Consider the following 25,524-nt stretch of genomic DNA (forward strand, 5'->3'; position numbering starts at 1 on the left):
TGGCGCCTGCAACCCCAATCAAGGAGTTTGTCATTCAAGTCATCTCCTACCAGGATGGGGGTGTCAGGGGAGAAGAGGTTTGCCATTTGGACCCGAGTTACTTCCCTATTGGGGCGTGAGTAAACGGAGCCTATCAGGATAGGGCCGCTACTCATTTCTATAGTTACGAAAGTGGATTCGAGGGTTGGATCTGGGTTTGGTGAGTGATAGTGGTGGACTGATTTTTTGACAGCTATTAGAGTTCCCCCCACCTCTCTCGTCTAGCCTGTCACTTCTTATGACATTGTAATTGGCCAGGGAGAAACGGTGTTGGGGCCTTTTAGAACTTTGACAATTTGTTTTGGGTTCCTACGGCAACCCTGATATGACGCGGTGTGGATACCGCCACAGTTGGCGCATGTCGGGAGAGTGGTAAGCGGTTTTTCGCATTCTTATGACAGATAATCTTTGCCGCACTTTACACACTTGGGGTGTGCATTGCAGCGAGATTGACCGTGACCAAATAATTGACACCTGTGACATTGAGTACTACGTGTCTTGGCCGTTTGGGCTTGGACACGTATTCTCATGGCTCCAAGAGCTTGGACTTGGAACATTTCTTTTTCTTCCCTGGGAAGAATAACCAATACCATGGGAACTGGTTTTCTGTTAGCATTATACCAACGCGAGACGGTAATTGGGTAGAAACCATATTCTTTTAAGTTGTCAGCAACTTTTTTACATGACCAGTGCTCAAGGACTCCTCTAAGCACTACGTATAACCTTTTTTCTTCTGGGAGAGAGAAGGAATGAAATTGCTCCTTGTGGTTTTCAAGGAAGGACTGGGTTTTGCGATAATCATCGATGGTTTGTGGGTGAATTTTGATACCGTCACGTATATTGACGGTATGACCAAAATTAATCTTTAATTGGTTTAGGTGAGCAGTTATTTGATCGCATCAAGTTTTGTCTCTTAGGACGATAGGTTGGATTTTTTCCCTTTTAGGGGCTTGTGGGACAGGTTGGAGAGGGGGCTGATTTCTGAAACCAGGCTGTGGGGGTTTTTGTGGAGACTTGGGTTTGTGATTGCTCTTTTGGGGAGGGGGCGGAGTTCCTTCTCCTCCTTTTGGGTCGTCGTCATATTCTTTGGGGGTAGAAGGGTTTGTTTCCATTGCGGAGACAGATACCATTATTGGAGTGGTTTCAGGGGCGGAAGGGGCAGCTGCTACCGGAGTGATAGCAGAAGATATAGCAGGGGTTATAGCGAGGGCAGCAATAGTAATATCGGGAGTAATTGAAACATGCGACTTACCCAATTTTTCGGTGAGTTGACGCCGGAGCTGCCTTATCTCTTCAGTAAGCTCATTGATCGTTTGCTGCATTCGCGCTTCTCGTTCCAGGGACTGTTGCAGCACCTACTGCCGGTCAGTGCATCGGGTTATATAGAGAACGAACATGCGCGGTACTCAGTAAACGCGGTAACAGTAGTGGTGGTATGGACACAAACGGTGCTGCGCGTTTATTAACAAAATAGAAACTTTCCTAAATTTACTGAGCAAAGCTTAGTTGTCAATTCGAATGTTAAAAATTATTAATGTAAGTTGGAAAAAGAACCGACTATTTCTATAGATAAATAAGAAAATTACAGATAATTTAGTAACTTCGTTACAAACTCTAGTCACTGTTTCAAATAATCGTTGTTTTTCAAGCAACTTGGGCGGGCTGTAGCTCTGAGGGAAAACATTTTAGGACCAACTTTTATAGGAAAAAAAAGTCTGATAATACACTTAAAATATGTGCACCGAATTTTGTAACACCCTCTACATATATTAATCTTAAATAAGAAACGTATTTTTTAATATATCTTATGTAAAATTTTGTTTCGCATTTTAGGAGCGTAAAAAAGAGCTAGTCGACCATCGAGAAGATTCCACTTTTAGCTTCGATCCGACAGTGTTAAACGTAAAGCGACTGTCGAAGCACAAAATGAAAAAAATAGATGCTCGTAAAGGCGTTCTACTGTCCTCGTATAGTAGAAAAAAAACAAGACGGCGGAAACGAAACCGCAACTCGACTAATCCGAAATCGGAGGCGAGTAGCATTTCGGACGCAAGTGGCACCAAACCAGAGAATAAAGACTCCACAGCTGTTAAGCCTTCACCTAAAAAAAATATAAGGTTAGTATTCGAGTGTAGCAAAAAAAATATGTCAGGCTTTTTTAGCCGACATTCGTGCTTTTTTAAAAGGTTCGACATATAAGGCAGTTTTAATAAATTTTAAATTTAACTATAGGGTTATTCAAATTAGATTTATGTACCAAAGGTTGTTAAAGAAAGAAAAATCTAATATTATTTGACTTAATTGTTATTACCTATGTAAAATTTTGATATTTTAAAATTACACTTACGTGAGTATTGACAATGCAATTCATTCAGCGAGCTCCACTATGTATACAGCAAGAGATTGAGAGTACCATGAAACAAAGATGTTTACGATTCACTGTACTGACCTATCTAATAAAGATTAAGTTTACTCACCGGGGAACCTCGGTCCCCTTGATTCAGTCATGCCAACAACCGTCAATATAATAGTTAGTTACTTTATGTTCGCTAATAATTTATATATACATATACATATCTTCTTTCTTCGACGACTAGCTAGTGTCCCCTAAAATAGTTAAGGCTACCCCATACGCTCCACTGCCGCTAAGCAGTAAGCATCTCAACACTCGGAAACTAAGATAACATATACCGAGATCTTAGAATCAAAATGTGTTAATCGAGAAGACAAGTGAGGGCCCTCTATAACAAGATCAACTTGAAGGAACTGCGCGCTCAGAGGGCATCCCTGTCGATTACTACACAATTGACCGCAACCTGATAATACCTCGCTAAACAGCTACAAACTCATCTGGTATACCATAAAACTCTAGCCATGGACTTATACAACAACAATATAAAATATTACTCACATGTCCACATGATTTACCTGTGCATAAAACAATAACAATCATTCTAATATCCACCTGGTGGACAAACACCACCACACATGGTAAACTCTAACCACTCTATATAAATGGCTCTTTATAAGCCGAAGTGCTAGCACTCACTGCCTCTTTTACTTTTTTGTGTCTCTCTAAATCTCTGCTTATATTATTATTTTTATTTAGGGTATAGATTTTCAAGGATGTAAGATATTTCTCGGGCGGTTGAGACACTTTTAAACGAATACAGGGTGTTTATAAAATATACGTTTATTAAATATATTAAATTACCTTAGGATATTTTACACCTATAAAAGATTATATGAGAGAAACAACAGCCGCGATACATGTGGCTAGACAAAATCCTCTAAAATATTCTACAGCCAAATCGCGTAATTTTACATTAAAAAAGCTAAACGTGGTCTCTTTAACAAAGGAACCCACGCGTAAATTTACCGGAGCTCAAAAAATGACAGTGTATATAAATAAAAACAAATTTAATATTTAAATTAAACTAAACATTTTCAAATTAAACATTTTGCATAAATGAAATTATAGTTATTAAAATTAAAGAGAAGTATAGTGACATTTTCAGACAGACATTCTGAAGAATGCGCAAGTTAAGGAGAGAAAACTTGAATTTATTTATTTTTAAAATTACAAATAATATTGTTAAAGAAAAGTATGTCATAAACGGCAACTGCCATAACATTCCAAGTAGGTTTCTGTAAATAGGAGATAACAAAAATATCTACAAAATCAGGTGATACATAATACAAAATATTATAAATTATAAATCAAATCTTATCTAAATAACAAAATAAATAGTCATCTTAACAATAAAAGACCTTAAATATTATCCGTAGATGGTTGCGTAAAACCATTGTTAAATGGCCAGTACCCAATGCCATCTATGCATATGCATGTAAAATGAAATATTAAGATGTTTATACAGTGAGGACGCGCAAGTTGGAACAAATTCATTTAAAATTCAGGGGTGTGTTCGAAAAAAAAACCTCGGGCACGTTAATTTAATTTTTTATCGCGATTTTTTTGATGATGAATTCATATATACACGGTGGACCAAAGCTACGACTCTCAACTTAATTTTTTTTAAATAGAAACACCCTTTTTTTTTTCTTTTTAATTTTGTATAAAATTTTAAGTATATTTTGTATACCATGTCCTATAGGGGAGACCGAGGATACATGGGACAAATTTGATTAAATGATCTCTAACTTTTTTTCGAAGAAATCTCTATCCATAAGGTTTTATTAATGTAATAAAAAAACTTTTTCATAATATATTACTACATAGCATTATCCAGATAAATTTAAAAATATTTTTAAACCGGAATCAAAAATTTTTGGTCATTTGTCCAATGTATCCCCTGCTCTGGGGTAATAATGGACATGATATGGGGATATTTTGGACATTCATTTACTAATAAAGACAAAAAGTCTTAGAGTAAATATTTATTTAGGAAGCAACAAGTTTTCAACTTTTATTAAAGTTAAACTAAATTCTGTCAAATCTGCGTTGAAATAAATCAAGTCTTTGAAACGAGGACGCCCGTCTTCAATACCTTTTGGAAGCACAGCTATTACTTCTCCGAATGTTACAAAAGAAGATTCTTTTTCTGTAATTTTGAAGCGATTTGATGGAATCATTCTTTTAAAAAATCGAACCTGAAATCCGTCGAAAAGTTTTCGTTCTACCCGAGCAACATAATTTCTTCCAGAAAATTGTGTTTTTCCCGGCAACTTTGACTACAATGAAACCGCCTTTTTCTACATCGTGGGTATCCTGAACTGTCTCTTCTTCTTCCTTCCACTCTGAGGAGGAATCTTTTGTTAGTTCTTCATTTATCTCTTCATCACTAAAGTCACTTTCAACTAGAACTTTTCTCTTAATCTCCTTAACCTTTTTTGGAGGAGGCTTCTTTCTTGCCAATAATTCTTCTTTTTCTGGAGTGTCAGTGACTATCATACATTTTGCTCGTTTTCGGGGTTCCGCCTTTGGATAAGGACTTATTTTGTCTGGTGTAATAAAGTTAGATATATTTAAAGGACTTTTAGCAGTCCCAGTAACGCTAGTGCTAGGAATTGAGGTTTCATCGGCAGCGCGATTTCCGTCATTGGCTGGAATTAGGTTTTCATATAGGTTTTCTGTTTCGGCGAAAATACAGCTTCCACCAGATTGATTGGTAATGACATCTGAAGCAGGTCGATCTGAAACTGACGAACACAAAATCATGTTCTTCAAATATGTCCCGATCAAAAGGAAACATTCCACGTTTACGAAAGCCAGACTTTATATTTTCTGGTGTAGCAGCACGATCCCAGGCCTTTGAGCATAGCTCCGCAAGTGAATAAATAGAAAGAGTTTCATTTGGATGAGTCATCATCCAAGAATTGGCAGCTTCGAAAAAATATCTCTTGAAAGGTCCAAAAACAGATCAGTCAAGAGGTTATAATTTATTTGATGTATGCGGAGGTAAGGTCAAAACTTCAATACCATTTTCTTTGCAAAATGTTATGCCATCATCACTTAAATGGGATTCATGGTTATCCAATATCAGTAACACGGGGTTATTTTTACTACATCTGATATTTCGTTGGAAGAACTGAAGAACTTTAATAAAATTATCTGTTGTCATCCAGCCAGATTTATTCACAAGACCCATAGATCCTTGCATAGCTCCAGACATCATGCGGTGCTCGTCAAAACGTATTCTGGGAAAAATCCATACTGGTGGTAATGCATTTCCACTTGCTCAAATTATTCCAACTTGGGTTACTAGCTCACCGCGTTCTCTAGATGTTACTTGCCCTATTTGCTTTTCTCCCTTTTTTCCTACAATTTTTTCAACAGGCGGTACTGTAGTAACCCCTGTTTCGTCTAAATTAAAAATTTGGCTTGCCTCATAGTTATGCCGGCTGTAAACAGTTTTGAGCTTACCAAAGAATTCCCCAACAACTGTTTTGTTAAACGCCGTCATACGAGCAAGAGATGTTGCTTCCGGTTTTCGAATTGAGAGTTCTGGATTTCTCCTCAAAAAACCGGCAAACCACTCCTCGCCAGCCATTGCTTGGGTTGCCCAAAAATCCGGGATTAAAAGCTTATTTCGAGACGCAAACTGAAATGCTAGTTGTCTAGTTTTTTTTGGAGTTAATCCATAGAACATAGATGAACATTTGAGTGAATATTCAGCTAATGCTTGTTCCATTTCTGGAGAAAAAATTTGACGATGTTTAAAATTTGGTTTTAAAGATATATTTTCTATCCCCTGTTCTCTAGCCCTTTTCACATAAATAGCTAAACGAGACTTAGTAACATTATACCTCTCCGAAACTTTTCGCAAGCTACCAATATTATTTAAGACATCCTCTACAGCTCTTCTTAGATCCCCTTCAATGAATTCCCTATCTGTTTTCTTTTTATACTCTTTCACCATCTGAAATAAAAAAATAAATAAAAAAATAAAAACATTCTGGGGATACAATGGACAATAGGGGATACTATGGACATCCGTCCATTGTATCTCCCATTGACCCTACAGTAAAATTATTCTTTTTCCTAGAAAACTAAACAAGCAATTTCAATTATTTGTTTCTTATAACCATATTCTATAATGCACATCACCACTAAAATAATTAGATATTAAAAAGTGTTGCATAGAAAATAATAAATGGTTACATTACTTACCGTAAAAGTTACAAACAGACTGGCTGAAACAGGAAAATATCGATAAAAATAACCACACTCAATGCTTGCTACCTTGCGAATGCCAAACGATTGTTCGGTAGTTATTGCATTAATTTACCATATGAGGGCGCTTCAAATACATATTAAGCGGGAGTTTTAAACATGTCCATTCTATCCTGGTGTCCATTGTATCCTCGGCCTCCCCTACCTAAACTCAATATTTATTAAGAAATTTGCGATAATTTTTTTTATAAATAACTTCCTGGCAGTAACCAAGTCGATATTCAAATTCTAGCAATACTTTACTTATTGTTTGAGGCCGGATTTGTTGTATTTCGGCTCTAATTCAATTTTATAATTCTTCTAAAATTTCAGGTTTATCAAAATAAACTTTAGATAACGGGGTTAAATCTGGCGACCTTGCTGGCCATTAATTAAAACAGGGGAGGTTTTCCAATCCATTTATTTGGGATAAGGTTGGTAAGGTAATCTCGTACTGTTCGCGAATAGTGTGGGGAGGCGCCATCCTGTTGGAACCATGTCGAATCTGCCGGTATAAATGGGTTTTCATCATTTGGATAAAGTGCAATTAAACTAGGTGCTATCTGATTTTGAAGCAACTCTAAATATTTTTCAAAAGTAAATGCGCCCTCAATAAAAAAGGGACCCACAATTGACAATTCCTGCCCATACGTTTAACTTCTTGGGAAATTGTGTGTGCTTTTCCATACTCCGGTATGGATTTTCTGATGTCCAATAACGAACATTTTGCCTACTTACAGAACTATTTAAAAAAAAACTTGTCTCGTCGGAAAAAAAATAATCTTACATAAAAATTGTGGGTTTGCATTATATTTATTCATCATTAATTCGCAACACTCTATACTGCGAATGTGATCATTTTCAATAAGCTTCTGATTTAAATGAATTTTATATAGATGCCATTTATTCCTATGCAAATATTTCAGAACACTTGATTTACTAACTGACTGATCTGCAGAAACTTGTCGAGTTAATTTATTGGGATTTTCTTGTAAATCGAGCAAAATATCTAATTGTCTGTTTTCTGGAAGCGTAGGACGGTCCAGGTCTTTTTTGTCTCTAACATAACCAAAATCTCTAAACTTTTTTTCAATTTTGCATACCACCGAACGTGTAATAGGCCTCTCCGGATACTTATTGTTAAACAGATCGCAAACTTCGGCCTGTGTTCGAGTCTTGTCGCCATATCCTACCATCATCAACATTTCAATTCTTTGTTTTTCAGTTAAATGCCATACTTCTAAACTTGTATTCTTACGGTAATAGTATTGTAATCGCGGTTTTGTCAAATTGTCCTTTGGTTACTTAAGCATATCGTAAGAAATTATATGGCATAAGTTAAAAGTAAAATAAATTATGAATATAGAGATGGTAGTTTTTTGGGCATTATTGCGGTTATTTTTTGACAAAATTTATCAACTTAGTCCGAATAAATAAAGTACAGAGATAACACTCATATAATTTAAAAGATATATAGCAAAAAATTAATAAAAAATGGCTTCTATGAATATTGAATTAATTATTAATTTGGTTGAGTACATGATACACAGGTAATGGCTACACTATTATCATTTGATTTCTTTAATATTGAAAGAGTACTGCTCGGGCATTCTAAATCTCCACAATTCTTCAATCATCCCAGTACAGTTTAGCAAGAAACAATCGAGGAACAAAACCATTCATGGCATAACATCACCACCCTAACCACTTCGTCAGAGCCGGTGTACACTTTTCCTTTCTCTTTAGTAAGTACCAAGGTACTCACTGATATTGGATTGAAATGCTACTAAATACTTTCAGGCTTTGCCGCGTTTTCCACTAATTTAGTTAAGTATTTGTAGGTCCCAATAAAATTTGTCTCGAAATCCCTATAGAGAAAATCATCAGATAAGTTGGAAACTAATTTCAAATGTACTGCTTTTATAGCAGCATCGATAGTAAAGCGGGACTATTTTAAAATATTTGAAAATCCCGCGCAAAAAGCGTAGCGCATCATTTAGCAATAAAAGATGTAAACCATTAGTTTTTTTCAGAACGATAGATGGCTCTAGATCCAAATAATCCTGTTTAATGTAAAAAAGATAATATTATAGAATATTTGTAATTTGTAAAACATCAACAGGGGGCATACATTTAAATAATCTTGTTAGATCAGCTACAAGTACTTCAGGCAGATTATATGAAGTATTTATTTTAGCCCTAGTACTAGTCTGAGATATAATAGGAACTTCGGTAAAAGAGTTGTTACTGTGCTTAAGCTTGTAAATAATTTTGTTTGGATAGAGTCCCACATATTTTAATTGCCGTACTGAAGCATAAGGAACTTTTTTAAAGTTTAGCACCTGTGAAGCTTCTTTATATAGACCAAAATCTTGTGCTTTCATATGAAATACAACAAAAGGTCATTTCTGATTCACACAAGGAAGAAGGGCTAAATATTTCTACACTAGACAGTTTTCTTTCGATTTAGTTATGCAAATTATTGACTTCCTGGACACTACTATGTCCTGGTTCTCCAAATTTCTGTGCTATTTCGTTAACAGAGGGATGTTTTTCTAGGAACTTCATCAAAGCCAAACTCATAATAGAGTTTTTGTTTTGAGGTACGCAGAAGTCAGACCACAAAACGATTTTTGAAATATACGGGTAAGCTGCTACAACGCGTTCTAAAATTTTAATTAATCCCGAAGCAATATCACTTCCCTTCCTCCCATGCATTCCTTCGCTCCAAATACAACAGTACGCTTATTTGCGTAAATTACAGTGTGCAGTAAGATTGTAGGTGTTGAGTTTTCTGCTATAGAAAAAACTGGATATATTAGAACGCGGTAGTGCAAAAACGTTCTCTAGGTCAAAAAATATGATAGCAGTGGTTTGATCTTTGTTGGATCTATCCAAATCGCGTTCAATTTTCGCTGAGGTTTTTCCTTGTACATGATTTTCAAATCTTTGTTTTTCTTCATCAGTCATACCATATTTTTGTTTTATTTGGTACTCCTCGCACACATCACAACGATCCTTTTTTGGCTTTAAAAAATCAATGTTGTATTCATAGTTGAAAATATTTCTGTAAACAACCTTTGTAACAGGTTCAATTTGCTTTTCATTGCAAAATTCAGTGTACAAAGAATATAACTTATTAATACTTAGGTTTCCTTCTAAATATTCCTTTTTTGTGTTAGCTCGACAATAATGAGATTCTACCCTCGGAAGTTGACTAATGTGAAGTCGAACGTAGTCTTTGCTTGTATTACCGATAGTTTTCTTGGGATGACAACAACCTTAACGAGATGGTAAAGGAATTCCTGTAAGGTTTTCTTTTTTTCTTATGAAAATAGTTGATTCTTTGTTGACTTATGTCCAGTGTCGTCAAAAAAAAGTCTTGCATACGAGAATTTTTTTATCTGCTATGTAAAAATAATATTTAAATGTATAACTTCTACGTGATACTTCTCGTAAAGTTTGCTTTCGTATTTTGTTTATTCTTTCGCTATTTTTCACGTAAAAGTGCCATTTAGCGTCATTGGATAATTCCCAAAATTTTTGAAATATGGTTTCTCGTTCAGGTAAACTTATCTTCTAGCTACACAGAAATTTGCAATTGCTCTCACAATTTTTTAAATTTTGTTCCTTGCGGATGTTACCTTTTACATCTGTATGTTTCCTTCCTCTTTGGCACAAAACTTTATTTATTTATTCATTTTCCACATCTCAGGTTTTCGTTTTCGTTTTCTGGTAGATTTATTTTCATCAAAAATAGCGGCATTTTGCTGATTTGTTTCTTCGGGTGCTTCAGAGTTGCTTTGCAAAGGTGTGTCTGCAATAAAGAAAATAAAAAAAATTATAAAAATTAAGAAATTATTTTTTAGAAAGCAAAAATTTAGTTTTAAAAATAATGTATATCTCCTTGGTTGCCTACCATTTTCCTGTGTAACGTTAGACATAAAACTTCTCATTTCTTCCACGCTTTCGTCAGATGGGATAAAATCTAGATCAAGATGCGAATCATCACTGTTCTCTATATACTCCATTCTTTCACGTGGATTCATTCCTGATGTTGATCTTAAATAAAATAATACAATGTTCTAAAAGCAAGCTTTAAAGTTCACAATTACACCACAAAATTTTAAAAAGATATTATTATAATGTTCTAACAGAAAAAAACGCATGGAAAATTGAGGTTAGAAAACCAATGTTTACAGTTAAACCAATTAAAATAAAATTTCTTCTAAAATCCATTTCATTAAAACATTTTAATATACTTACGGCTCCATGTCAAAGTCCATTTTTCCAAAGTGGCTAAAAAAACAGCACTTAACCGTAAAAAACCAGTACACGGTTTTACAAAATAAAGCTCGATGTTGACTAGTGCGAAATAATATTATATTGTTCTATCAGCAGTTGACTTTGAAATCTGATTGGCTCATCTGTTAGAACATTATAATACTAATTATTTTTTAAATTTTGCACATAGAACATTTTAATATCGGTTTTAACTTCGGTTGTAAACAAATCAGATTAACGTTTTGAATTCTGATAGAACAATTAAAAAAATATAATTCACCCAACGACAAGTGAGAAATGTCATTAAAATTTGTGGTACTTATAAAAACGGGTGATTTTCTAGCGACATTGATTCTATTATAGAAGGTTCTGAAGTCCAGAACTTATGCGCTTTATATTTACTGACATTTACGTTTCCATGCGATTAAACAAGATGTCAACAATCAAACATACCTATTAAAAAACTATGAAAAAACATGTTTGAATATGCTCAAATGACCTAAACAGTTGCAAATTTATGAATAATGTTAGTATTAGGTATAAAACATGGTATACAAAATGTACTTAAAGTTCTATGCAGAATTCAAAAATGGAATAAAAAATAGGCGTTTTCCTCTAAAAAATTAAAGTTGATGGTCGTTGCTTATTTTTGGTTCACCCTGTATACATGCATTCATCATCAAAAAAATCGCTTTGTTCCGAACTTGCGCGTCCTCACTGTATATTAAATTATTCTAACGTAACATTGCCATGTTACAAAGTCAATGGAAGACATTTGGCGGAAGTAGTTTTTCAAAAATAACAATTCATGATAATGGAAATCAAATGGCTACTTTGTAAGTTCCCATTTATGCAACATATTAAAAAATATTTCTTTGACAATAAAATTACTTAAGAATTCGTTCCGGTTAACTGTCGGGTCCTGTATGATATGAAATGAAACTAAAATCAATTCATTTGTGAATAATGACACTTAATTGGGTAATATATAATTGAAATGCGATTATTCACGCCTCTATTGGCACTAATTACCGAATATTGTTCAATATATTAATACGGGCGACGTCACTCAGATTGAACTGAAATCCGATATTGTGGGAGCACTTGTTTTCCTGTGATTGAACAACCTGAAAAATGATGAACAGAGACTTACCACCAATCCTCCGTTTATTTATTAATTTATTTATCCATCGTTCATCCATTTACAATATAAAGTTATCAAAAGTAGCCAGCTTATATCTAGACTAAAATCATAAATACAGATATTCATATACATACAAGTACATTTAAAATCCTAAAACATTAAAATACCTACATTAAAAGAAGAGGTCAAATATCACACAGTATGAGAAATATCACAAGTTATTTATCAATATACACTTAAGACGGCAAAGGGATGAATCAAAAAGGCAACACTTATTCTCTAAAGTTAAGTTATCTGCTTTATGCAAAATCCTTGTAAAGGACTCATTTTGCCCATAATTTGTTGAATGGAAGGGGATATTGAACATGCAAGTGTGACGATTTTGCCTGGTCGCAACAATAAAGTTTATGTTGCTCAGAATCTCAGGACAATCTATACAAGAATTGATGCATGTCCAGGATATCCCACCTATGTTCCAATGTGTTTAGCTTGAGTATGGACAAAAATTCCTCATAAGTAAAATTCTCTCTAACTAAATCCATCCTAGAGAACGCCATTCTAATAAACTTCCGCTGTACCTTTCAATACATTGAACATGCACCGGATAGGATGGTGACCACACTACAAAACAGTATTATAATATAAAATCTTTATAGTATTTACCGAAAGACCCACTGTAAGGCGCTGAACTAGGCCCACCGCTGCCATAGCTTTGACGACCATATTGTGGAAATGTGGTGTAAAAGAAAGTTTGAAATCAAGAGTTATACCGAGATCTTTAACTTTGTCTGGTCTTAAGAGAGAAATGCCATTTAACCTGTAGTCATTTGCAGTAAATGTTCCCCTACAAAAAGCAACATTAATACTATGCTCCTGACAATGCACATCAGAAGGTCTAACAAAAATAATATGAATAAAATTGGTCCTGAATAAGACCTCTGCGGGACGTCAAAGGAAACTTTAATCGGATCGGAGATACAATCGCTCAATTTTACATATTGAGTTCTACCTATTAAAAAACTTCGGAACCAACATAATAGAGTAGCACCAAAACCAAGAGCCTCAAGTTTTGCAAGAAGCAAATTATGATTGACTGTCAAATGCCTTTGAAAAGTCCATATAGGCAGAGTCAATCTGATTGTGGTGTTCAAGATTATTAATTATGAAATGCTGGTAGAGCACGATGTTAGTGGCAGTGGATCTGCCAGACACAAATCCGTGTTGTTCTATGTTTATTATTCCTCTTACATATCAGGCTAACTTATGAGTAATCAGAGAATCTAACAGCTTGGGAATATCCGATTGTAGAGAAACCCCCCAGTAGTTCTCCACGCAATCTCTACGGCCACTTTTAAAGATAGGTATTAAATAGCTAGATTTTCAATAAGTAGGGAAAATGGATGTTGAAAGAGACAAGTTAAACAACATGCAAAGTGACTTAACTATGGTACAGACACAGTTTTTCAAAAGAATGGCTGAAATACCATCTGGACCAGAACTGTACTTCTTTGGGAGCCTAACGATTGCATCAAAAAGCTCGGTCAACTCAATATGATAAGTATTGCTTTCCACGTTACTTTGGAAATTGTAAGCCGGTATCTGAACTGCACTATTTGGTGCATAGACGGAGGAGAAATATGTGGAAAAGCCATTCACCATCTCCTCAATGGTTTGAGTATGCTGGCCATCCTTAAAAACCACTGATTCGGGGACATCATTACACGACCGATGGTCAAGGGCAAAAGACCAGAAGTACCTAGGGGTTTCACATAAATTTACCTCCAATCGGCTAAGATACCTCTGGTAACACTCCTGGCGATAGACCTTGCACTGATACCTTAGGTCAGAGAAGTCTCTATACAACACATCTGACTTGTGACAATTGTATCTAGTATGAGCTATCTTTTTCTTGAAGATAAGGTGTTTCATGTGTGTATCCAACCACCTTGGAAAAGAAAAATGTTTGATTCTCTTTTGAGGAACATGCAAACAATCCAAGGTATTTAAAATATGATAAAATGCAGCAAAAGCATCGTCAACACTTGCAACTCTGAATAATTCATGCCAGTCCATACATGCCAAGCCATCCTTATTTAACGTAAAATTACTATTCCTAAAATCGTAAATATACTTGTGACAAATAATATTTTTAAATGGCTGAGACAAACATATATCAAGTATAGTTCAGTTCAAAGATCTATTAGAATCTTTGATGTGCCGCGAATAGTTCGTGTGCCGGTGTTGCTTGTATTGTCACATGACATGCATGTTTAAATCGCAAAATTTTATGTGGAAAGAGTCATAAAGTAATATTCTAAGCGATATTTAATCATTCCATTAAATAAATAAATGTTTTAAGCATTTTTTTAAGAATTTATACATTTGATTTGTAAACTTTGACTACATGCGCCCACGTACTATTTTGTTAGACGTTTGATCTCAGTCATAGCCACTGAAGCGTGAAAAGTTACACAGGGCCGGCGTTCAAATTTATTTGTATTTAAAAATTTATTATTCGGGATTTTTGCGTTTAGTTTAATTAAGTTAGAATTTCAGGATAGTTGATAGCAAGATAATATTTAATTTAAATATAAAATTCAAGTACGTAAAATGAGTTTAACCAAAAATTTTAATTTAATAAGTTTAGTTTTTAGCGCGGTGTTAGTTATTAGTGCGGTATTTATAACAAGTGATATTTTTTAATTTTCTTCAAATATTTTATACACCACCTGACAATTCCATTACAGCAGCTCTCTTGTTAACCATCTTAAGCTTATAAATCCAAATTTTATCAGGTATCTCCGCAAGGTTGAGACTGAGAAATGTTTGTTCCTTGCCGATAGGGTGTCCTTAACCATCTCTATGGTCAGAACCTCATTGTTTTTGTATTTAGGATACACACCTTTCCTTAGCAATTTGGCAATATCCGTGTCAAGTCCCTTTTATTGACCTGCATCTTTCCTTTTTATTCTGCCGTTAATCCCTTTTTTTACAGGCATATTGTACTATAGAAAACCCCTGTTAAAAACGCTGTTTTTTGCAAAGCACTATAATCATTTGTGAACTGAGGATCATTCCTTAGATTGTTATAGACAATTAGATAAATTTGTTTGGCATCCGTACTTAAACAACTACGTTTTAAAACTGCTTGATTTTCCTCTGTAGCTTCTACTTTCCTTGCTTCCTTTTTGCTTCCTCACACTAGAAAATAAACACTTTCCTCTTCATTTGCCAAATTTTCCTGCCTATTTTCCTAGGCTCGAAACATTTGAAGGTCTTTAGGTATAATACCAAAACAAATCCACAAACACCAATAAAAAAACACACTTACAGTAAAAACCTCACATGATCCCCCTCCCAACTATTAAAGGTAATAGAGCCATCCTTAAAGATCTCTTTAAAAACACGTCGAAAGTAATACAAAAACAGCCCAAAAATTTATTTGGCTACGGCCCCGTAATTCTGAAAATCAATGGGATAAAGAGAGATACATAATCACTTACAAAGCCTAAAGTAGGAATCGCCAGGACGCAGGTGTTTTATCTTTGTTTATTATACTGGCTAAAAAGAGGTGACAAGTCTGTGAGTGCTGAAAGTGTTTAAAATATTTTGTAACATGATTGGATTTTAGTCCGCGATCAATGTTTTGATATTATTTTCTTTCTAAAAATGGACATTTTTGAAAGAAAATAATAAAAAATAATATAAAATATGCGGTTTTACGTATATTTAAAATGATTTAATAGATAAACAATATAAAATTTTGCCATTTGAACATGTAGATCATGCGACAATAAATACGACATAGGCGCACGGACTAGTTAGTGCGACATCTGCGACATATCAAAGATTCTAATAAATCTCTGAACTGGACTTTACAATCGTATTATGATGAAGACTATTATCAATAGATTCTGCTCAGATTATTCTGTCAAAATCACTAAAAACTAAATCTAACATTACTCCTCTACTATTATGTTAAAAAAATAAGACTTAAGTGGGTAAAATTGGCCCTTTGTCTTGTGAAATTGTTGATGTGGTAACAAGGCGGTCTCGTTACTTGTCTGAACTTGATGCGACCAAATTATGTTAGGGATGATACAGTAGGGATGTTGTGTGGAATGTATAATCGCAGGTGAACCACCACTTGATTAAAGAAACGATACTAATTTGTAAAAAAATAGGCGACAACAACGTGCAGATTTCGCCTTGACTCTCTGGCAGGAGAATAGGCCTGATATAGACTCTTTCAGATCAAGGTTTCAGGTACCCTATTCGTTTCAATAATAAAAAAGTCCTTTAGATCTAAATTATCCTCTTAAGAAGTTGATTAGGCTGTCAATGGGTAGTTTTATAATAACATTGGATAATTTAACAAATATAATATCTACCTAAATCTTTATAATTTTTTATAGATCTGTGACGCCAAGCCGTAGCCCAAGCCCTAGACATAGTCAAAACAGCGGATCTCCCAGACCACAACAACTATCACTTCCATATCCAGTACAAAAACATGTGCAACTTGCCGATCCAAAGTATCCCGATAAGCTACATCCCAATAAAATTATGGGTAAGTGATGTTCACATCAATAACTTTATGAAATATGAATAAACGGCAGAGCCAGTTTACAAAAACAAAATAGATAATACAAAATACTAGATAATATAACAATATAAATATAATACTAGTATTTCAAAAAAAAATTCTTTGACAATGATATAAACCATTTAAGATCTTATAAAACGTTAGAGCATCAGAATAATGCCATCTGACTTTAAGATTAGGGATATTAAATTGGACACTGATAGCATTATAGTTGATGTAATAATTACGAGAAATATTAAATTCAGCTCTATAAGCAAGGGATCGTAAGAATCTTCTTTGTACAGCCTCAAGGAGTTCAATATGAGAATCATAATAAGGGGACCAAATTAGAGACGCATACTCAAGCAAGGAATGTACCAAAGAGTAATAAAGTAATTTAAAGCAGTAAAGTAAAAGATGTACACTATTTCTAGTGGTAAAACCAAGACTACGCATACTCCTGTTAATAATATCCAAAATGTGCGGCGAAAAAGTTTGGTATCGAAAAGAACACCTAAATCTTTAACTGTATCAACTGACTTAAGTTCGTTATTGTTGATTGTGTATCATATTGGTAAGTCAACAGGTTAATCACTGTAGATCTACCCTGACAAAAACCATGCTGATGATCACTAAGCCTACAGTGCCATGAAAATCGCACAGAAAATAACCTGTTAAATAGCTTAGGAACTACAGACTGAATACACACACCTCTATAGTTATAAATATCAGTTCTATCGCCATTTTTATGAATTGGTGTTAAAAAGCTTACCTTTCAATAATCAGGAAATTTGCCTGATGTCAAGCAAAGATTGAAAAGGTGAAGCAGAGGCTTAATCACAGCCACACACAGTTTTTAAGAAAAACAGATGGTATACCATCAGGGCCAAAATAATTTTTGTTAGGAGGGCGTAAGATTTTATCAAATAGGTCTAACAAAAAAAAAAGATGCGATTTATATCCAGACTGTAATCAAATTTATAGTCAGAAGCCTTGCTGATAGGTTCCCTGTATGTAGTTTGAAAATACCTATCAAATAAGTTTACAATATCTTGACCATTACCAGCAACCTCGGCTTCCATATGCGTGCTATTGGGGTATGAATCAGACCTACTCAATCTATTGATGTGTTTCCAAAATGAAGAAGGATCTTTCACTATATGACCTAAAACAATCATCACGAAGAGTTATACATTTTCATATTCCTCAAATTTAAAAAATTAACATAATCCATAAGATCCTTACTATTTTTGAATTTTGTGTGAGCAATATTTTTTTGAATAACAAGATTCTGTAATTTTCTACTAAACCAAGTGGGAAAATTCGATGATTTTAAATGTATAATTGGAACAAACATCTCAATAGCAAGATAGAGAGCATTGTAAAAAATATCAATGCATTTATTAATATCTTTCTGATTAAAATCAGTATCCCAATTCAAGCTAGCAAGGTAATTATTAATGGCAACAAAATCACAGTTTACAAAATCATAATAATAAACATAATACTTAAGATTTAAATCACAACTAATAGGAATACTTATTTCATAAGCAGGATTTTTGTACACCATGTATTGAGATTTATGATGACAGTGTAAAATAACCGAAACATCACGATATTTTTTATGTAAAAAAATAAAGAAGATTAAGAATAGTAATTTAAAATTAAATTCGTTAAAAAAAACTCTCCTATCTGTCATAGTTTTAAGATTCAGATGCAAGAATCAAGATGGTCCGTCCTATAATATAAAGGTAATGTGGAAATCAATGTTTAAAACACGTACACAATGAAATGGTACGAAATTTTCATGAAATACTAATGCACCAATTTAATTTAATGTTTGGGAAAATTAACGCGATTCGATCGGGATGTGTGTGCACTTTGGTCAGCGTTTTGGTTGCACCGACATGACTGAATTTATGTTTGTTATTGCATATATATTGGTTAATTGGATACTACTATTGGCAAGATCAATTTATGCTCCGCATTGCTCTGCATTAATGGGAAATAATCATTTACGTCTCAAATATTTTTAAATAAAATAAAATAAACAGATCGTATCTGTACAAATTTGGCTTGCAATTTTTAAGATTATGAACTAGATTCGTAAGATTGTAAATATAACAATTTTTCCGAAAATAAAGTAGCACTTAATGCCCAGTATTCGTTGGAACAAATTAAAAGTTATACATTACGATACTATAATAATACCTTAAAACTTCATAATTATAACTATAACTAATAAGTATAATAAACAATAATTTGCCCAATAATTAAAGCTAAATAAATCTAAATAAATACCTGATAATCAATTTCTTGATTCATTTTCTCTTTATAGAAATCAATCAATTCAATTTATTAATAATATCCTGATAATCAGGCAGAAAACGTGTAATAAATCTACAACAAAATAAATTACTTAACTTGGGTGTGCAAAGATTTTCTTTTAAATTCATTCTTGTGAAGTCACTATGTGACACGAGGGAAAACTGTTATTTATTTTAGGAAAACACAACAAAAAAGATAATATGCTGTCAAAAAAAGACAGCATGCTCATTCCATTTAAAATTTTTATCTATAATTATACCCAAGTATTTCATTTTATTGACTTTATTAATTTTGACACAGTTACAGTTTTTGGTTTTACTACACGTTGACGCATGGAGTATTAAATATTCATCTTTCGGTTGATCTGCATTTGTGGGGGAAAAAGCAATAAAATTAGTTTTTTCAAAATTTAAACTGAGGTTACTTAAACCTAGCCATTTTTGTCCAACCGCAACTCTTCCCGATCATATACTTCATTCCAATTGTTAGCTGAATATAACAGAGCTGTGTCATCAACATATGATACCACATTGCAATTTTTTAATATTTTGCCAATTGCATTTTTATAAGCTAGAAAAAGTATAGGAGCTAATACCGTATCCTGGGGCACCCCCGTAGTAATGGTCGCATATTCGCTATAAACATTGTTAATTTTCACTTTCTGTTTCCTACCAGTTAAATATTTTTTTATTAGAAGCAGTGCTCTCCCCCATATACTAACTCTTTCTAACCTCTCAAAAAGAATATTGTGCGCTACCGTGTCAAACGCCTTTGGTAAATCTAAGAAGGTTGCTTTGTGGGAATAAACATTTTTAATTAGTGTAAACATAGCGTCTTTCGTAGATCTTATAAAATTCACAAAAAAAATAGAACACGGGTTATACCAAGATCTCTGTTTCAGCCAGGGTAGGATCGGCTGTAGTTAATAACACATTTAGCTTATCTGCCTAACTTAGTTTCACTGGTACAAAAGGGCAAACCCTATGGTACTCGAGTATCACGAGTGGCGCCAGTGCTGCGAAGGTGTCTGTGGATAGTTAAGTTTAGATAAGTTCTGCAAGTTGTAATGCTCGGGAATGACGTGCTTTGGAAGTTGGTTCCACAGACTTACACTTATTCATAAAAAGGAGTCCCGATATAGCAAAGTTCTAGGCGTTCGTAGATGCACTCAATATTTATGAGTCGCATCTATATGTTGAGTAGATCTTGTGTGTATTATGGCATTTACCGTGATAGTATGGACAAAACAGAGTTAGGTTCTTCTTTCTATGCGCCCAACTGCCCAAACTTCTAGTTATCTTTGAATCTGCTATAAAGCGTATGGCCTTTTCCTGAATGGAATTTAGCAGCTTTTTAGTGTTTTGCCTTGTGGGTTTATCGTAGAGTTTGATGCGAACATCTGACCCAGCAATTTTGCCTCTTCTATTACTGTCATTAGAATTAAAGCATCTTCCCTAGTCAATGGTGGAATTTTTGATCTATAGAAACCAACCATGACCAACTGCTTTTGCTGGAGACCAGAATAATTTTGATCCATTTGGGCAATCGCCTTGTTTTTCACTCTTTTATTATATTTTTCTTCTCAGGTATCAACCGTGCATACATGAATTTCTCAAGGCAAAAAAGTTGATACGACTGCCTAGGTGTAACTTTTATAGAATTCTGGTTTGCTGTCTAAAAAGCTTTTCAAAGTTTTCGGAATATAAGCCTCTATACCTGCCAAAATCACACCTAAAATTTTGCTTGCATACGCTGAAGGATCGTTGGTCCTAAAACAGACATCATTCCAAGGAAACTAAGAGAGAAACTGTTTTTAGTGACTTTATTTCGTTGACCTTTAATGCCACATTCTACGCGGTTATTAAATTGTGATTTGATGTTCTTACTATGAATCAGGATTCGTCGCGAGAAACAGATCCAAGAAGCAACAAAGTTTCCCTGTCTATCAAGGATTCTGATTAGCTCCCGTATAAGTTGCGTTAGGCCGTGACTAACCGCAAAATCATAACCTGGCGCCCCTTATTATCAGTTCCGTTAGAATACTTTAATTAGTTGACATTTTGGACGTTAAAGTATTCCGTAATAATAATATCTGCACTTGGATAGTTTGCTTGACAATCGTTGATTTTATCAGCAAGGTCGATTAAAAGTCTCCTCTAGTTTATCTCGCTAGGTGGTCTGTAGAAGAAGCAAAAATATTTTATGGATCTTTGGGTTGGTATTTTGAACCATATACCATCAAACCCTGGGGGTTCTATAGCTTCTTTCCGCTGGAAAAAGATATCGCTCCTAATAAACACGGCAATAAGATAAAATATTATTGACCTGGTTAAACTAGTTCGCATAAAATTCATTTAAGAAATATCCTTTAAACTTAAATTTTATATAAAAAAATAATAATAATAATACACCTTTCAACAATGTTAATAATGCTATGATGGGTGGCATCAACCCTGCGGAGTTACAATTTGATCCGAGATCCCATGCACGATCGAAATAGAATATAGGCTGCTATCGCAAGTAATCTCGCACACTATACGTGAGCCATACAATATTGATCAAGTTTTTAACAATGGATTGGGAACTTCCATGTCACGTTTCACCCAGACAACACGTGGTTATTCTTTGTCCTTTTCTTTTCTTCTAAACCCGTTCCCAGACCCCTTTCATTCCTTAGCCGGTGATTGGCCAAACATTTTGACGCTGTTAACCAAGTGAGACGATACCGAATACATCATGAGAGAAGCACATGAAGCAAAGAAGCTATCATGCCTCTTAAATGAGGATCCTAATCTCACTACATAGTAGGGCAAAAATTAGGTAAAAGTTATGGAAGAAGAACCTCTTTTTCATTATGCATATACTAGAGATATAAAGGCAGAGAAAGTGGTTTGAATAGTCATAGCAGCTTAGACCATAACCGTCTTCTTCTTCTTCTTCCTCTGGTACGATGACCGTTCAACGATCGTTTTTCATCATGTTGACAACTATTGTCATATTGACAGCTTGTGGAAAAAGTTGGACTGTAGATTTCCCGTACCACTGCCTTAAACATAGTGGGGTAAAAATTATTAAAAAAGAACCTCTTGCTCATTAAACATATTATACTGGAGATATGAACGCATATAAATTGGTTTGAATAACCATAAAAGCTTAGGCCATAATCTTCTTTTTCTTCTTCTGGTACCATGACCGTTCAACTGTCGTTGGGCATCATGTTGACAACTGCTCGAAAAAGTTGGACTATAGATTTTCTGTACTATTGCCTCGCTAGAAACTAGTGGGGACAAAAATTGGGGAAAAATTATTGAAAAAGAACTACTTATTCAATAAACATATACTAGAGATAAAAGCACAGAAAGTGGTTTGAATATTCATAGCAGCTTAGGCCTTAACAGCCTTTTAGAAGAAACTTCTTCTTCTTTTGGTATGATGACCGTTTAATGATCGTTAACTATCATGTTAATAGTTATTTGATTGACACCTGTCAATAAAACAATTAAAAAAGTTAGACTGTAGATTTCCTGTACCATTGCCTCAACATATTTAACCAGGATGTTCTCTATCTTCCTGGACTACGATTGCCTAGGATTTGTTCCTTTAAAATAAGATGCAAAATCTAATATTTTTTCGGATATCTTACGATATGATGAAAATATTCCTATTTGCGTCGTTTAATAGTTTTAACTACTTCTAAATCTTTGACCATCCTATTAAGATCATGCTATCAATTATGTGTTAATATGTCGTAGATATTAACACATTAGAGATGTAAAGTAGGTTTGTAGCTAACTAAAAGTGCCCATAAAATGTTTTTTATATGAGTATATACTTTTCTGTAGCCAAACGGCCCTTTATTTATAAACATTCCACAAATTAACAATATAAAATCTCCTATTTTCATGTTTGTCAAGTGTATGCATTCCAGCCGCAAGCAAATGTAGATTCTTACTCCATACATTCTCGAACTTTGAAATCTTCGAATATATCAGTCTCATGGTACTTTAATTAAAAAGAAGTGTTTCATTATGGAAAGCTATTTTATCATTTCATACTTCTTGAAATTTGAAATTAGAGTAGGCAAAAATTTAAGATGATTTATATGTTAAGAATCTGCAAATTATTCGTTTCATAAATTTCTAGATCTATTATGATAATGATGTGATTCGTGGTATTGATGATCAATGATATCTTAATTAATTTTCTAACTACTTTATAAATTTTTCTCATAATACATTAGTAAAACAAATATTCTAGTCACTTTATCTTACCTGATCTTGGCACCCGTATAACTATCATGAACACCCTTCTCAACTGTTTAATCAAGTTCAACTAAATCGGATATTTATATCTCTCAGTTAAACTGCTCCACAGTATAACTCTGACGTTAGCAGAGCAAAGTGACTAGTTAATTGGGTTATTCATGAATGATGGATATTGGCATTATGCCGCATGCCAGGCTTGATTTCTACGCCAGAATTGCCAAATTAGATATGGGTTAATACGATTATCTCTCAGGCTAATCTGAAGCGGATTATATTTGTTTGTCAATAATAATCTTTTTACGGGTTCAGTATTTTATTTAAAATATCCTTATTAATTTTTAGGTGGAATGAAGAGCGGAATGCAAAGTCGTCAAGCTAGCAGCAATAGTGGCGAAGGGAAACAGTCATCGTTAGATGATTCTGGAGTCGTTGATGATCACGAGGAGGGTGACGCTACGTCTGAAGACGTTGGATCACATCTACAAACATCTTTAAGAGTAAGCATTACTTAATAACAGTACTAAATTAAGTAAATATGTATCCTCTATTTTTACGAATTTAGTTATGCACATGTACAGGGTGGACAAATAAGAATGCGAGATACTGTATCTGGGAAACTATTCATCGTAGAAGCTTGCGATAAAAAAATTTATTACTAAAATGGCCAAGAGAATGACCTGGAAAATATTTACAAGTTTCTAAAATGGCCGCTAGGGGGCGCAACTGCAATCTTGAATCTAGAAAACTGATGTTTCTGTAAATTTTGCTGAATTAACCTAACAAAAAAATAGCTGATTATTAAAGTAGAGACTAATCCGAACCTTTTTTATTTAAATAGTTTTGCTGTATCTCTAAAAATAAAGTAGTGGGGGGTGTTCAAAAGTTGGCTTAAAACACACCCTGTATACTAAAAACGCCTTAGCCGATTTTATCAAACTTGGGCTAGTTGAAAAGAGCTATTATTAAGCTACGAATATTATTATATTTCATGTTTTTTTAGTTTTACATCTCGCCGCTAGAGGGCTTTTTTCGGCTTTCTGACACAAATGACTAATTTTCTCAAAAAACTTAAATGCGTTGATATGATTTTTTTTTCATAGAAAAATAGCTAAATGATGTCTAAATAATCTTGCGAAAACCGCAACTCGATATCTTGTTCCTAACCTAAAATATAGGCCAAAGAATATTTTATACCCTTAAATTTTAATTTTTTTATACTAATTATTTTGGAATTTTTTAAAATTCACTACTTTTGAAAACAAAATTTACCATTTTGGAAAATATTACCTAATATCACTAAAAGGTAAGTATTAATAATGCTTATATCAAAAATCAGACCTATTTTATGTTATATATTCACTATGGATATAATACGAAAAAAATAATTATTAGAAAGCAGGCCATGGAATGCAACAAAACAAATGTCTACTCAAATTATAAACATTCCTCAAATTGTCAATAGTAAGTTGTCAAAAGTTGTACGTTACTTGAGCATTTTTTGTTTTTTCAAAATGCGTTTTACGAACGATGAAGCTGTTGATATGCTTGCGGTTTATTTTGAATGTCTTCAAAATGCTGCAGTAGCAAAAAGAGTTTATGCTGCTCGATATCCAAATCGAAGTCCTTGCGATATTTGATTTTTTCCCCGATTAGTGGCGAACTTACGAGCCAATGGTAGTTTTCGGCCTAGGTTTTAACGGCCAAGAATTAGAAGAAATGTGGACAATATTAACAGCGTACTGGGATATATTGAAGGAAATCCTCATGTTAGCACAAGAGCATTATCCCTTGAATTAGGCATATCAAGAACAACGATTCAAAATATTTGGAAGGACAATAGGTAAATTCTAATAGCCATCGCCATATATGGATTTATTTAAGTTCAGCTTTTTTTTTAATATATTTATAGAATGCACAGAGAGAGATTTTTTATTTAAAATTCTTTGGACCGATGAAGCCACATTTAATAGTGACGGTAGAGTCAACCTGCATAACATGCATTATTGGTCTGCAGAAAATACGCATTGGTTGCGTGAAGTTCAGCACCAAGGGCGCTGGAGTTTAAATGTGTGGTGTGGTATACTTGGAGGCAACATTATTGGACCATATTTTTTTGAGCAAGCTCTAAATGGCAATGTTTTTTTCGACTTTTTGGTAAATCAATTACCGTTGTTGCTGGAAGATATGCCACTGGAAGTCCGGCAAA

At 34.1% G+C, this 25,524-nt stretch overlaps 2 protein-coding genes across 2 annotated transcripts in view; one reads left to right on the forward strand and one right to left on the reverse strand.

Annotated features, from left to right (window-relative positions):
* LOC126744730 (sodium channel protein 60E) overlaps positions 1–25,524 on the forward strand; it is a 533,812-nt gene that overhangs the window by 405,881 nt on the left and 102,407 nt on the right. Inside the window, exons 7-9 of the mRNA XM_050452261.1 lie at positions 1,873–2,156; positions 16,556–16,710; positions 23,661–23,815. Of these exons, the coding sequence (XP_050308218.1) occupies positions 1,873–2,156; positions 16,556–16,710; positions 23,661–23,815 (594 nt within the window). The remainder of the gene's footprint in view (positions 1–1,872; positions 2,157–16,555; positions 16,711–23,660; positions 23,816–25,524) is intronic.
* LOC126744741 (uncharacterized) lies at positions 744–1,887 on the reverse strand. Its single transcript, XM_050452277.1, has 2 exons — positions 1,292–1,887; positions 744–1,204 (listed from the first exon to the last, which is right to left on the reverse strand). Exons 1-2 carry the CDS (start codon positions 1,359–1,361, stop codon positions 939–941), a joined length of 336 nt encoding a protein of 111 aa, XP_050308234.1. The 5' UTR covers positions 1,362–1,887; the 3' UTR covers positions 744–938.

Source organism: Anthonomus grandis, chromosome 14 (genome assembly GCF_022605725.1).
Source record: "Anthonomus grandis grandis chromosome 14, icAntGran1.3, whole genome shotgun sequence".
In the NCBI taxonomy this organism is placed as follows: domain Eukaryota; kingdom Metazoa; phylum Arthropoda; class Insecta; order Coleoptera; family Curculionidae; genus Anthonomus; species Anthonomus grandis.